The sequence below is a fragment of the Balaenoptera musculus genome, chromosome 9 (assembly GCF_009873245.2).
Source record: "Balaenoptera musculus isolate JJ_BM4_2016_0621 chromosome 9, mBalMus1.pri.v3, whole genome shotgun sequence".
In the NCBI taxonomy this organism is placed as follows: domain Eukaryota; kingdom Metazoa; phylum Chordata; class Mammalia; order Artiodactyla; family Balaenopteridae; genus Balaenoptera; species Balaenoptera musculus.
In genome coordinates, this window is record NC_045793.1 from 6780476 (window position 1) to 6795681 (window position 15206).

Genomic DNA, 15206 nt, shown 5'->3' on the forward strand with positions numbered 1-15206 from the left:
ACATATAAGCGATATTATACGATATTTGCTTTTTTCTCTTTCTGACTTACTTCACTCTGTATGACAGTCTATCCACATCTCTGCAAATGGCACTATTTTGTTCCTTTTTATGGCTGAGTAATATTACATTGTATATATGTACCACATCTTCTTTACCCATATTCCTCTGTCTATGGACATTTAGGTTGCTTCCATGTCCTAGCTATTGTAAATAGTGCTGCAATGAATATTGGGGTGCATGCATTTTATCTTTTTGAATTATGGTTTTCTCTGGGTACATGCCCAGTAGTGGGATTCTTCGGTCATATGGTAGTTCTATTTTTAGTTTTTTGCGGAACCTTCATACCGTTCTCCATAGTGGCTGTATCAATTTATATTCCCACCAACAGTGCAAGAGGGTTCCCTTTTCTCCACACCCTCTCCAGCATTTATTGTTTGTAGATTTTTTGATGATGGCCACTCAGACCAGTGTGAGGTGATACCTCATTGTAGTTTTGATTTGCATTTCTCTAATAATTAGTGACGTTGAGCATCTTTTCATGTGTTTATTAGCCATCTGTATGTCTTCTTTGGAGAAATGTCCACTTAGGTCTTCCACCCATTTTTTGATTGGGTTGTTTGTTTTTTTGGTACTGAGCTGCAGGAGCTGTTTGTGTATTTTGCAGATTAATCCCTTGTCGGTGGCTTCGTTTGCAAATATTTTCTCCCATTCTGAGAGTTGTCTTTTCGTTTTGTTTATGGGTTCCTTTGCTGGGCAAAAGCTTTTAAGTTTAATTAGGCCCCATTTGTTTATTTTTGTTTTTATTTTCATTACTCTAAGAGGTGGGTCAAAAAATATCTTGCTGCGATTTATGCCAAAGAGTGTTCTGACTGTGTTTTCCTCTAAGAGTTTTATAGTGTCCAGCCTTACATTTAGGCCTGTGATCCATTTTGAGTTTATTTTTGTGTATGGTGTTAGGTCTTTTTTTTTTTTTGGTGCTCTGGGAGCCTTCATCTGATAGTGGCAATGTTTGCCTTTTCTGATACAACTGGATTTGCGCTTGTTTATTCCAGCAATAAAATATTTTGAGATTTTTTCTAAATTTGTCTTTTACCTCTTTTTTTTTTTAAGTAGTTGTCTTCCAAAATGATGTAGTGTTTTGTTTTAATTATTATTTGGTGTCTTAATTATTTTTATACCTTACATTCAATCTCATTCTTGCCCCAATTCTTGTTTATTTTATATTTCCTTTCACTCTTTATACCACTAATTTTAGGCACTCCTTTTTACTTTGGAAATTGTGTTAAATCGTGTATATCCCCTGATTTACTACATCTGAAAACACCTAAGATCTATTCTTCCACATGCTAGTGAAATAGCTCATGGATACGCTGAAGAGAACTGCTTACCACTCCTCAAAAATCACACACACACACCCAAGAAGAGACACCCAACCCCAAGAAACAAAAGACAAGGGTAGTCACTCTCTGACTCCCAGCCCTGGGGAGTTTCTGGAAAGGAGGAAAGCTCCATTCTAACCTGTTCCACATCTGGGCTCCAGCTTTTCACGAAGGTAGAGAAGTCCTCCTTCCTGAAAAGCCAGTGATTCTTTCTTGCGCCAAAGAAAATAACTAATTTTCTCAGTAGGTCTCTTTGTAGGTGCTTTCACAGGGAGACTCAGATCAGCGGGGTCTGCGTTAGAGTGAGAGGTACTGGGACTCAACAAGAGAGATGAAACGTTGATCTTCCGGGAATGGTGGCCGGAGAGCACCGCCCGCCCGCGGAGGCAACAGGGGCCTTTAGCAACGGGGAAACAGGGGGGATTGGGGCCCCTGTTCTTCTCTTTCACGCTCCAAACATCACTTCTTTCCACACGTCTTAAAGAGGAAGCGGCAGGGGGCGGGGCGCTCGCGGGCTCCGACAGGAAGCATCCCATTAGGGGGGCACCACGCTCCGAACTCGCTGCTCTCCGGTTTCCGCGGCAGCAGGTTCGCCCCATCCGGAGGGGGTGTCCCCAGCTGCGGGGACAGGGGGCGCACTCCGTTAGCCCCATTTTCCTTCTTGCCCTGCAGCCGTGCCCTGGAACCTTCGGCCGCGCGCTCGCGCCGACCCGCCGGCACCCAGGCCGCAGCGCCGCGCCTGGTAAGGGGAACCCGGCGGGGGTCCCAGCGTCCTGGGTGGAGACCCGGGGTGGAGGGGGGGGTCCTGGAGCCCGCGGTTGAGTTAGGGCTACTGATTTCTCGTGGGATCTGACACCGGTTACCAGACTTCTGGGCTCTCCCATCAGTGAAACGGAGCGCCGACGGTGAGCGTTATGGGCAACCGCGGATTCCTAGTGGGAGGGAAGCGGCTTCGGGAACCGCTCACCCCGCGTTCACGGCCCATCGCTTTCCACAGCGCGGAGGTCTTTTCCGGCTAGTTGCCTACTGCTTAGCTCTTCTGACTTTCATAAGCTTCACGGGGTTTCATAAAGCTTCACTAAGACTCTCATCCCATTTGACAGATGAGAAAACTGAAACTCACCAGGTGCCCCAACTAGGAGGGGCGTACGTCTCAGTTTTAGCTCTTAACTTCCCCCGTACCAGCCACCCCCCAATCCCTGACAAGCACCATGCCCCCGAGAGGCCTGGGTACCGGGAATCTATTCCTAGGGCTCCACAGGACAAGTACGGGATCATTATGTTCCCACCCTCACTGAGCCACGTGCTCCAAACGAAACCTCTCAGTGAAATTGTTCTATTGGTCTTCTGAAAACCAGCCCATTCGCCCCCAAATACCCCACACTTTTCCTACGACACGATGTCAAACTCGACCCTATGGCAGACAGATTCCAGTGTGTACAGGAACCAACCCTTTGTCTGCTAAACCTGCTGTGAGAGCCGCGTGATGAAATCACAATGCTAAACTCTGAAACAAGTGATACCAGGAAACAGAGAGAGGGTGCAGATGGGCGAAGGAGAATATGAATATGGCAGACAGAAAATATTTTTATCTTTCCTAAAACAGCGTGAGAGAGCCTGCTTTCCAAGGGTTTGATAAAGTAAGGTACCGTCAAGATAAAATCAGGTTCGTATAATGTAAAAATCAGGAGGTACATTAGGCTCATTTGTCCAACCTCCTACCTAAGCTAGATCCTCCTGCTGTTCCTGCCAGATACTCTTACAATCTCTGCTCGCATACTGCCCGCGACTCTCTCATGATTCCTGATCCCGCCTGGGGGAAGATTAGAAGGGTTTTCCTTGTGGAGAAGAAATCTGCCTCCACTCCTGATTCTCCCACTTCTGTCTACTATGTGATTGACACGTGTCTCATTCCTTCCGGTTTAGGATGTTTCCCGATCTTTTCCTAGGCTTGATTCTGTCCTTTTAATATTCTAGGACTCATTTTAGCATCTCCATCAATATCCTTTCTGACTAGCCTCTGCACACTTTGTTATTTGTTAATATCTGTCCAAAACAATCTACTCCTCGGTGGGACGTGTCTCCCCCGGCAGCCTGACCCACTCGGAAGACGGTTCAGGAGGACCGTGCGCGCCTCTGCTAATGTAACCTGAACTTTGATTGGCTTTTATGACAGCCACAGAGCTCCGTTTGGGTCACACTGATCATCAAGTCATGGGAAAACACCAGATTGCTTTAAACTGAAATACTTCCATTCCGAGCAACTTCTGCCCCCTGCAATTTTATCTTTGAATAATCTTTTTTTTTTTGAAAATGTGCACTCAAGATTTTGCAATACAGTTCTCTTTGTTAATTTTAGGGTAAGCTTCCAGCCTGTCTGCCTCAGTTTATGTCCTGACCGTGGATGGCAGCATGGTATGTGGTGTTCCAAGAGGTTCATTGGCTTTATAATCACTTTTCCACCCTGATAAATCTAGGAGAATACACAGGCAAAATGAGCCATTTTTTGGTCTTAGCTCCATGGCAGTTGTGTGATCGTGGGCAGGTCAGTTGAGGCTCGGTTTCCTAATATTTTAATAGAAATTTTAATACCTATCTTGATCACATCATAGGGAATTTAGGAGAACAATTAAAAGAATGGACATGAAAGAAACTTGAAAATTACAAATGGCTGCACAGAGGATTATTACCATGGTGAAGTTCATCATCAACATTGTCACCACTGTCGTCATCATCTTTACCACATCGATATATTGATTCCAATATATAGAAACTGTCATCTGAAGTAGAAAAGATGTCAGAGAATTTGAGCAGTTTTAGCAAAAGCTGGAGTATTATTTACCAGAGGCAAGGACAGCATGTGGGAGAATGTGGTGAGGAAAATGCTCTTCTCTGGGCTTAAGGTAAGGAAAGTGGTGCAGAAGGAAAAGGAAAGGAAGGAACGAAGTTGCCTTAATAAATTCTGATAATGTGACAAGGGATGGTTTCCCTAGTGACAGCCATTTCTATTCTTCCCTACTGAGTGAATAGAAAAATGTGAAAAAGGTAGAAAGAACAGAATCAACCTGAATAGCAAATAAACTATGAAAACCGTTTTGAATTCAATGTTAATCAATAAAATGCACCTTTAAACAAATTAAGACATCCTAATATATGCCCATCAGGGTGACCAGAAATTAAAAATCTAATATCACCAAGCGTAAGTGAAGATTTGGGGGTTTCTCACCCATGGCTGCTGCCAGTATGACTCAGCACAAGCTTCTTGGAGTCATATTTGGCAGTATCTTGTCAGGTGGAAACTATATATCCCAGAGGAATCGTCCACGTGCACAAGGAGACGTGTGGGGGGATTCTTCTGCAGCATTGTTTGTAGTAGCAAGCACGTATTTTGGCACACCAAATGTTTGTTAATAAAGAGTTGGATAAAGTGCTACATAAATAATGTCACTGACATAAAAGATAAAAATACCAAAAAGTACTATATATTACCTGTACATACATTTGTATCTCAGAATATTGGTTGCCTCTGAAGGGAAGAGGGAGAATGAGATGGGTTGGGGGGAGTCAAAAAATAAATAAATGGAACTATATGCGTAATGTTTTAACTTTTTCAATCAAACCGAACAGCAGCAGTAAAAATGCCAAAATACTTAGATCTGTTCATTGCAAATAGTGGGCATTTGTTTCATTACTCTGTGTATTTCTCCCCTTAAAATGTTTGTTTCATAACTGCATAATCTTTAAAACTGAATAAATAAAATACAGTCTCAGAGATCATCTTAATTATAGTGGCATATTGCATGCTTGCCTTTTCTAATGCATGCTTACCTTTTCTAGCACCAAGAAGAATGACACAGTATTATGCCTCATCTGAATGAAACATTTATCCCCATAGTTTTGCCAGTTTCTGGTTATATCTACCGGAATTTTTTTTAAGTGGTTATTGGGAGACCCACAAGGAAAGACACTTGGTTTAAAACTGAGCAGGAAATGAATTTATCTTGAATTTGTCCTGAATGTTGACTCTGTCCCTCAGTCATGGCACCAGCTTCTCTCCACCAGCTGCTCAGAGGGGAGGGAGGATGGTGGCCGTGCTCCGCCCTCTTTCCCTTCGTCCTCTCATGTCCATCCTCAAAGGAGCCGTGGATCCCCCAATTCCACACTCCCATTGGAAGGTACATTGTACTTTGCTCTTTGCTACTGGGATATCCATCTGATACAAAGAGTTTCTGGGACTGGAAATGGCCAGTACTTCAAACAAACCAATGTCATTTACAGCAAGGCAATTTTTATTCTCTAGTCTAGCAAGTTTGCTTACTTTGATTCCAATAATAATAGTAACAATAAAACAATTTTTAAAATCCTGCTTCTCATTCAATAAGAGAAGACTTTCTTTATTTCATGCCTTTTCAAGTAGAGGGGAGATAATCAACTGATTTGTTTTCAAACATTTCATGCTTTCCTATAGGATGAGGAAAAAGCAAGAGTTCATTGAGTTAATATAACCTAGCATCACCTGGGTTGCTTAAGGTTATAAATGGATATTGGAAAGTAAAATATAAGTTAGAAAATTAGCAATGGAAACGGCTCATCTAAGGATAATTATTCTCGGCTGTCTGAATTGGAGGTGTTCTTAGGCCTTACCAAGTCCCATATGGACACTTGCTTTTTATTCCTTTCCTTTTTTTATTCCAGAAGAGAATGAAAGGGCTTCAGAGGAGCAGATACGGGACTATGGCTGAAGGTAAGAAAGCCTCCAAATTCTCAAGAGCTCTAGGCATCAGGGAAGAGTCACTGTTTTCTCTCCTCCTCTCCCTCACCTCAAACACAGTGACAGAAAAGAAACCCAGTTATTTTCAACTGCAGAAGAAAAAGGCAGCTATCATGTTCTTTATCTTCCCTACCATCATCACACCCACACACACCCGAGTGTGAAGCTCTCCCCTGTGCCGTGATGTATGGGAAATGAGGAAATGAAACTTCAAGTCAGAAGTCAGGGGACTTGGAAACGAATTGTGAAAATGATATCCTTCCCTGCCTGCACTCAACTGAAAAGAGGAAAACTTCCCCATAGAGATTTAGTAATCATGTTTGCAAAACAAAAAAGAAAATCCAGAATACTTAAGAAAAGGAAGAACCAACACAGAGTAAAAGGAATAACAATAACAGATTTTAGGAGACTAAAATGAACTTAATTCATTTGCGCTCATAAGAACTCCAGAAATCCTTGGATTCTCACTCTCTTCATCCCTTGAAGATTTTAGCTCTTGATGCAGCGTCACCCTCGACAACACCAGTTTTGTTATAATTTCCCATAATTCTATCAGCCAAATCGGTGATCTTTCCAACACATGTATTTCTAATGGTCTTATCATCTCTTCTTCAGCCACCGATCCAGGGTCATGTATCAGACTCCGTCCTTGACTTTAACGACAAGCCTTCTGTAGGCTCACTTCCGACTCCCCACCCAAAAAGCAGACACTCAGGGACCTTCAGCTGGTCCTCAGTGGGAGGTCACTGGAGCTCTGATATCTGAGACTTCCTTTACCCCCAAGGTTCAGATGAATGTGATTAGCAGTCTGTGTGCCTGGGAATTGGTGGGTGGAGAAGAGGTGATAATAGTTTCTCATTTGTGACTTCTCATCCTCCCCCTCTGTCTAATCTCACATTTATTTAGCATGAAACTGGCCTAAGCACCATCCCTGGAAAAGCACAGGGACCACTTTTCTTTCTGAAAAGCTGTGTTTTCCCTGGTCCTCATGAAGTCCTCGGAGCATCCGTCATAGTGTAGCAGTTCTTACTCTTGGCTATGGGTGCAAGTTCGGGCTCCCAGTGTGGGCTTCCTGCCATTCAAGAGTTTCCTAAACTTGTATGCAAACATTTGTATGTATTTAAATATAACTATTTGGCAGGGAGAGAGGTCCATAGCTTTCATGAGATACCATGAAAGGTCCGTGACCTAAAAATCTTAAGAATCACTAACTTTACCTACAAGGACCTACTGTATAGCACAGGGAACTCTGCTCAATATTCTGAAATGACCTAAATGAGAAAAGAATTTGGAAAAGAATAGATACATGTATATGTATAACGTAATCATTTTGCTGAACACCTGAAGCTAACACATTGTTAATCAACTAAACTCCAAGATAAAATAAAAATTTTTTTAAATCACTGACTTAGTAAAACACGGAAAACTCTTTTTTTTTTTATTAGGCGGAACAGAACACACGCGGTCTGCAGCCTCGTCCTCACTGCGGATCGTCCTGGCGGGCAAAACAGGCGGCGGGAAAAGCGCCACCGGGAATAGCATCCTCGGCCAGCCAGTGTTTGAGTCCAGGCTGGGGGCCCAGTCGGTGACCAGGAAGTGCCAGGGGGCCACGGGCACGTGGAACGGGAGGAGCATCCTGGTGGTGGACACGCCCCCCATCTTTGAGGCGAGGGCCCAGGACCAGGAGGTGTACGAGAACATCGGGGACTGCTACCTGCTCTCGGCCCCGGGGCCTCACGTGCTGCTGCTGGTGACCCAGCTGGGCCGCTTCACAGAGCAGGATGTGGTGGCCGTGACCAGGGTGAAGGAGGTCTTCGGGGCGAGAGCCCTGAGACACATGGTCATCCTGTTCACCCACAAGGAGGACCTAGCGGACGGATCCTTGCATGACTACGTAGCCAACACAGACAACCTGAGGCTGAGGGGCCTGGTCCGGGAGTGCGGGCAGAGGTACTGCGCCTTCAACAACCGGGCCTCTGGCGACGAGCAGGGGGAGCAGCTGGCCAGGCTGATGGCCGTGGTCGAGGGGCTGGAGAGGGAGCACCAGGGCGCCTACCTCAGCAACGACCTCTTCTTTGATGCACAGCGGCTCCAGCAGGGCGGGGGCGACCCCCACGGAGAAGGTCACGTGCGCTACCTGGCCAAGGTGCGGTCGCATGTTGCAAAGCAAAAGCAAGACCTGCAAGAGGCCCAGAGAAACTGTGCCTTCAAGGCGCTCCTCGGAGTCAAAAACTGGATCACTTCTCACATCAGAATATTTGCTGTTCTTGTTATATGTTTTTTGATTTTTCTTGCCATTTTAATTAGCTTGTGTAGTACTCACGAATGCTGAGCTTTTTCAGAGGATACCTGCCATCAGCTTCCATTTTTTCAGAGTCAGCATCTTTACCTATATTGATAAGGAACTTTATTTGCTTTTTACATAATTTCACTTTCAATGTCCCTTCCTTGCATCAGACACACCATCCATTTTCTTCAGTTGCTTTTTATTTTCCATCCACCTGACCCATCCGTAGATCAGTCTAGAGCAGCCTGTTGCCTGATGTCTGGAAACAGTTCTTTTACACAGGCATACCTCGGAAACATCGCAGGTTTGGTTCCAGACCACCACGACAGAGTGACTATCAAAAGTATCACACCAAGTTCTTGGTTTCCCTGTGCACATAAAAGTTATGTTTATGCTACACTGTAGTCTATTTAGTGTGCAATAGCATTTTTTTTTTTTTTACTTGTATTTTTATTTATTTATTTATTATTTTTGGCTGTGCTGGGTCTTCGGTTCGTGCGAGGGCTTTCTCTAGTTGCGGCAAGTGGGGGCCACTCTTCGTCGCGGTGTGGGAACCGCTCTTCATCGCGGTGCGCGGGCCTTTCACTATCGTGGCCCCTCCCGTTGCGGGGCACAGGCTCCAGACGCGCAGGCTCAGTAGTTGTGGCTCACGGGCCCAGCCGCTCCGTGGCATGTGGGATCTTCCCAGACCAGGGCTCGAACCCGTGTCCCCTGCATTAGCAGGCAGATTCTCAACCACTGCGCCACCAGGGAAGCCCTGCAATAGCATTTTGTCCAAAAAACAATGTATATACCTGAATCTAAAATTACTTTACTGCTAGCCATCATCTGAGCCTTCAGTGAGGCATAATCTTTTTGCTGGTGGAGGGCCTTCCTCCATGTTGATGGCTGCTGACTGATCAAGGTGGTAGCTGCTGTTGTGGGGCAGCTGTGACAATTCCTTAAGATAAGACAGCAGTGGAGTTTGCCACATCAATTGACTCTTCCTTTCACAAATGATTTCTCTGTAGCACATGATGCCATCTGATAGCATTTTACCCACCGTAGAACTTCTTTCTACGAATGGGTAGAAAGAAGAATTGGAATCAGTGCTCTCAAACTCTGCTGTGGCTTTATCAATTAAATTTATGTAATATTCTAAATCCTTTGTTGTCACTTCAACAGTGTTCACAGCACCTTCACCAGTAGATTCCATCTCAAGAAACCGCTGTCTTTGCTCATTCCTAAGAAGCAACTCCTCATCTGTTAAAGTTTTATCATGAGGTTACAGCAATTCAATCGCATCTTCAGTCTCCACTTCTAATTCTAGTTCTCTTGCTGTTTCCACCACATCTGCAGTTACTTCTTCCACTAAAGGGTTGAGCCCCTCATAGTCGCCCATAAGGTTTGGAATCAGCTTCTTCCAAACTCCTGTTAATGTTGATATTTTGACCTCTTCCTATGAATCATGAATAGTCTGAAGGGCATCTAGAATGGTGAGTCCTTTCCAGAAGTTTTTCAATTAACTTTGCCCAGATCCATCAAAGGGATCACTATCTATGGCAGCTATAGCTTTATGAAATGTATTTCCTAAATAATAATACTTGAAAGTCAAAATTACTCCTTGATCCATGGGCTACAGAATGGATGAAATCTCAAACTGCTTAGAACTGCTTTTGCTGCATCCCATAGGTTTTGGGTCATTGTGTTGTCATTTGTTTCTATGTATTTTTTTATTTCTTTTTTGATTTCTTCAGTGATCTCTTGCTTATTTAGTAGTGCGCTGTTTAGCCTCCATGTTTGTGTGGCTTTTACAGTTTTTTTCCTGTAATTGATTTCCAATCTCATAACGTTGTGGTCAGAAAAGATGCTTCATACGATTTCAATTTCCTTAAATTTTCCGAGGCTTGATTTGTGACCCAAGATGTGATCTATACTGGAGAATGTTCCGCATACACTTGAGGAGAAAGTGTATTCTGCCACTTTTGGGTGGAATGTTCTATAAATATCAATTAAATCTATCCGGTCTATTGTGTCATTTAAAGCTTGTGTTTCCTTATTTATTTTCATTTTGGATGATCTGTCCATTGGTGTAAGTGGGGTGTTAATGTCCCCTGCTATTATTATGTTACTGTCGATTTCCCCTTTCATGGTTGTTAGCATTTGCCTTATGTATTGAGGTATTCCTATGTTGGGTGCATAAACATTTATAATTGTTATATCTTCTTCTTGGATTGATCCCTTGATCATTATGTAGTGTCCTTCCTTATCTCTTGTAACAGTCTTTATTTTAAAGTCTTTTTTATCTGATACAAATATTGCTACTCCAGCTTTCTTTTGATTTCCATTTGCATGGAATATCTTTTTCCATCCCTTCACTTTCAGTCTGTATGTGTCCTTAGGTCTGAAGTGGGTCTCTTGTAGACAGCATATATATGGGTCTTGTTTTTGTATCCATTCAGCCAGTCTGTGTCTTTTGGTTGGGACATTTAATCCATTTACATTCAAGGTTATTATCAATATGTATGTTCCTATTACCATTTTCTTAATTGTTCTGGGTTTGTTTTTGTGGGTCTTTTTCTTCTCTTGTGTTTCCTGCCTAGAGAAGTTCCTTTAGCATTTGTTGTAGAGCTGGTTTGGTGGTGCTGAATTCTCTTAGCTTTTGCTTGTCTGAAAAGCTTTTGATTTCTCCATTGAATCTGAATGAGATCCTTGCTGAGTAGAGTAATCTTGGTTGTAGGTTCTTCTCTTTCATCACTTTAAGTATATCCTGCCACTCCCTCTGGCCTGCAGAGTTTCTGCTGAAAAATCAGCTGATAATCTTATGGGGATTCCTTTGTATGTTTTTCTGTTGTTGTTTTTCCCTTGCTGCTTTTAATATTTTTTCTTTGAATTTAATTTTTGTTAGTTTGATTAATATGTGTTTTGATGTGTTTCTCCTAGGGTTTACCCTGTATGGGACTCTCTGTACCTCCTGAACTTCGTGACTATTTCCTTTCCCATGTTAGGGAAGTTTTCTACTATAATCTCTTCAAATATTTTCTCAGACCCTTTCTTTTTCTCTTCTTCTTCTGGGACCCCTATAATTCAAATGTTGGTGCATTTAGTGTTGTCCCAGAGGTCTCTGAGATTGTGTTCAATTCTTTTTATTCTTTTTTCTTTATTCTGCTCCTCAGCAGTTATTTCCACCATTTTGTCTTCCAGCTCACTTATTCGTTCTTCTGCCTCCATTATTCTGTTATTCATTTCAGTTATTGTGTTGTTCATCTCTGTTAGTTTGTTCTTTAGTTCTTCTAGATCTTTGTTAAACATTTCCTGTATTTTCTCAATCTGTGCCTCCATTCTATTTCCGAGATTCTGGATCATCTTTACTATCGTTACTCTGAGTTCTTTTTCAGGTAGATTGTCTATTTCCTCTTCATTTATTTGGTCTTGTAGGTTTTTACCTTGCTTCTTCATCTGTGACATCTTTTTTTTGCTGTCTTATTTTTTTTTCTTTTTTATATGAGTGGGATTGTGTTCCTGTCTTACTGGTTGTTTGGCCTGAGGCTTCCAACACTGCAGTTTGTAGGCTGTTGTGTAGAGCTGGGTCTTGGTGCTGAGGTAAGGACCTCTGGGAGACCTCACTCTGATGAATATTCCCTGGGGTCTGAGGTTCTCTGTTAGTCTAGTGGTTCGGACTCAGAGCTCCCACCGCAGGAGCTTTGGCCTGACCGCCAGCTCGTGAACCAAGATCCTGCAAGGCGCGTGGGGCAGTAAAAAAAAAAAAGAGAACAATAACAAAGTAAAAAATAAAATTAGACTAGGAAATTAACAGCTATATTAGAAAAAATATAAAAATAAAAATATAGATGAAACAACAACCAGAAGGTAAAACAGAAACACAATAGTAAAAAAGAGGAGGATGAAAAGAAAAAAAAAAGGTGGAAAAGGCCTTGGCTGTGGAGGGCAGGGCCTAAGCAGGGGTGAGGTTTGGGTGGTGGGTGGGTCCTATGCTTAAGACCCACAGGGTTGGTAAAGGCGGGGGGGGGCCGGGGGAAAGGGTGGGGCGAGGGGTGAAGGGGGTGGGGCTTAGGCTCAACAGAACAGAAGGGACCCAGGCATGCCTCCAGCCTCTGGTCTCAGAGGGCAGGGGACCCCACCTGGTAGCCCAGCAGGCTCCCTGTGCCCAAGTGGCTGGGGCAAATGCCCTCTGCTCCTTTCCCGCTCCTCCAGTCCTGGAGGACCCCTCCCGCCTGCCTCTTTTATTCTCTCCCAGCCTCCCTCCTATGCCTCCAGGACCAACCCAGCCCAGAGGGGACCTCTGAGGGCATAGGACCTGGCCCGAGAGCTGGGCGGACTTCCCGGGCCAATTGGGCAGGGGAAACGCTGGGCCCACTCCCCACTGATCCGAGCCCCTGAGGGTCCCTCCAGGCGTGGGAACCCCTCCGCCCTCTCAGCCACCCCTCAAGGGCACTGGTCCTGTCTGGCCTCCACTTCTCCTCCCCACTCAGTCCCCCCATGTCCTACTGGTACCCTTGGGGGTTCTTCCCATCTCCTTGGGCGTCAGTGTCCCCCACCAGCGACCAGCAGGCACCCTAGTTGTGGAGAGATGCAAACTCTGCATCTCCCACACTGCCATCTTGACTCCGCCCCTCCTACCTTGGCTTTTGACATGCCTTCCTCACTAGGCTTAATTATTTTTAGCTTTTGATTTAAAGTGAGAGACGTGTGCACCCTTCCTTTCACTTGAACACTTAGAGGCCACTGTAGGGTTATTCATTTCAATATTTTTATTTCCTGGGTGTAGGGAGACCCAAAGAGAGAAAGAGACAGGGGAATGGCTGGTTGGAGGAGCAGTCAGAACACACACATTTATCAATTAAGTTCACTGTCCTATATGGGTGCGGTTTGTGGCACCCCTAAGCAATTATAACAGTAACCTCAAAGACAACTGATCACAGATCACCGTGATGGAAGGGGACATGGGGAAGTCATTCTGGCTTATACGTGATTTAACTTGAACTTTATGCTCGCTAGAACAGCCTGTTTTGTGGCGTATTAAATGTACATTGTACATCTGCTTTAACCATTAAAGAAAAGAATGCATTTAAAAATCACAGTGGAGGTCCAGTGGTTAGGGCTCTGCGCTTCCACTGCAGGGGGCATGGGTTTGATCCCTGGTCGGAGAACTAAGATTTCACAAGCCACACAGTGCAGCCAACAAATAAATAAACAAAAATAAAAATAAAAATGGAATAACTGTGGTTGAGGCATTCAAAATGGAGCCGGGTGGCCATTGTGGATGTGGTTTCAGACACACTCTGGCGTCACTGAGAACTTGAATCTGCTGAAATGTATCAAACTCAAGGATACCACCAGCTGTTCTCAAAATATATCTGCTAGCCACTGCCAGCTGCATCTTTATGGCTTCAAGGTCCCCCTGGTAACTGTGAAACCATTTTGGACCCCAACCAAACCTTGCTTAACAAGCACCTTTACTTCTTGCCAGCTCCAATTATAATTCTTGACAAACAATTATGTAATTTTATGATTTTTGCCTTTATAAGCCCCCCATTTTGTAGTAGCAGAACACAATTCAAATGCTTTTGGATCTGTGTCTCCCAGGCTATAGTTCTCAGTTTGGCTCAGATAAAACTCTTTTCTATTCCTATTGTAGACTGTTTCTGGATTGCTCCCATCAACACCATAACAAATATAATAATATTGAAAAAAGTTATGAATACTGTGAGAATTACCAAAATGTGACATAAAATGAGCAAACACTATTGGAAAAGTGGCACTGATAGACTTGCTCCATGCAGAGTGGCCACAAATCTTCAATTTGTAAAAACCACAATATCTGCAAAGCACAATACAATGAGGTCTGCCTGCATATTTTTCTCTAGTTTTCTGCTTGTTAATGGAAAAAGGTAAATAATAATACTAGTTACTCCATCATAGCCAAAACCAGAAGACTCCTCCCTCATTTCTTCTTTTTTTTTTTTTTTTTTTTTAAAGAAATTCACGTTCTTTTTTATTTATTTATTTATTTATTTATGACTGTGTTGAGTCTTCGTTTCTGTGCGAGGGCTTTCTCTAGTTGCAGCAAGTGGGGACCACTCCTCATCGCGGTGCGCGGGCCTCTCACCATCGCGGCCTCTCTTGTTGCGGAGCACAGGCTCCAGACGCGCAGGCTCAGTAATTGTGGCTCACGGGCCCAGTTGCTCCGCGGCATGTGGGATCTTCCCAGACCAGGGCTCGAACCCGTGTCCCCTGCATTGGCAGGCACATTCTCAACCACTGCGCCACCAGGGAAGCCCCCTCATTTCTTCTTTATGCAAAGTATTAATTGAAGACACTAGACATTTGTACTATTGATTTCCCCACATTCTGAATTTTGCTGCTTACATCGTTATAATGTCATTTAACGTGTTCCTCTGCCTCACCATTTTTGTAAACTGGAAGTTAGTTGTGGTTGGTTTGATCAGACAGATCAGAATAAAGTTCAATTTTTTTTACAATGTTATTCAGAGATGATAGTCTATATTTCCATAGGGGGTACTCAACGTCTGGTTTTCCCTCTTTTTATGTTAGCACTCATTGGTGATCATTGTGTAGATCCATTATTTTAATAGGTATTAAAAATGGTGATATCCTATTCTAAAATTTCTTTTTCATTAAGTAGCTAGAATATTTCTATTAGGATAGTCTTTCCTTCTTCATGTATTTAGTAACCTGAAGTATAGTTTATGCAGGAAAGACAAGATAAATGCTTGATAAACACCAGTATATATTACAAATGAATAA

At 43.5% G+C, this 15206-nt stretch overlaps 1 protein-coding gene across 2 annotated transcripts; it reads left to right on the forward strand.

Moving 5' to 3' along the window:
* The first annotated feature begins 1929 nt into the window (after window positions 1-1929).
* Window positions 1930-8859, forward strand: LOC118900418 (GTPase IMAP family member 5-like). 2 transcript variants are annotated; one of them, XM_036862768.1, is made up of 4 exons: window positions 1930-2122; window positions 3993-4283; window positions 6076-6124; window positions 7597-8859. In XM_036862768.1, exons 2-4 carry the CDS (start codon window positions 4239-4241, stop codon window positions 8481-8483), a joined length of 981 nt encoding a protein of 326 aa, XP_036718663.1. In that variant the 5' UTR covers window positions 1930-2122; window positions 3993-4238; the 3' UTR covers window positions 8484-8859. The 2 variants fall into 2 exon arrangements, with proteins under 2 accessions (XP_036718663.1, XP_036718662.1); XM_036862767.1 differs by lacking the exon at window positions 1930-2122 and having other exon boundaries at window positions 3173-4283.
* The last annotated feature ends 6347 nt before the right edge of the window (window positions 8860-15206 follow it).

Bases quoted from the DNA above. Each gene is read 5' to 3' on its own strand.
- LOC118900418 (XM_036862768.1), top strand. From the start codon at position 4,239: ATGTGGGAGAATGTGGTGAGGAAAATGCTCTTCTCTGGGCTTAAG. The intron at 4,284-6,075 runs GTAAGGAAAGTG...TTTTTATTCCAG, and splicing joins TGCTCTTCTCTGGGCTTAAG to AAGAGAATGAAAGGGCTTCA. The intron at 6,125-7,596 runs GTAAGAAAGCCT...TTTTTTTATTAG, and splicing joins ATACGGGACTATGGCTGAAG to GCGGAACAGAACACACGCGG.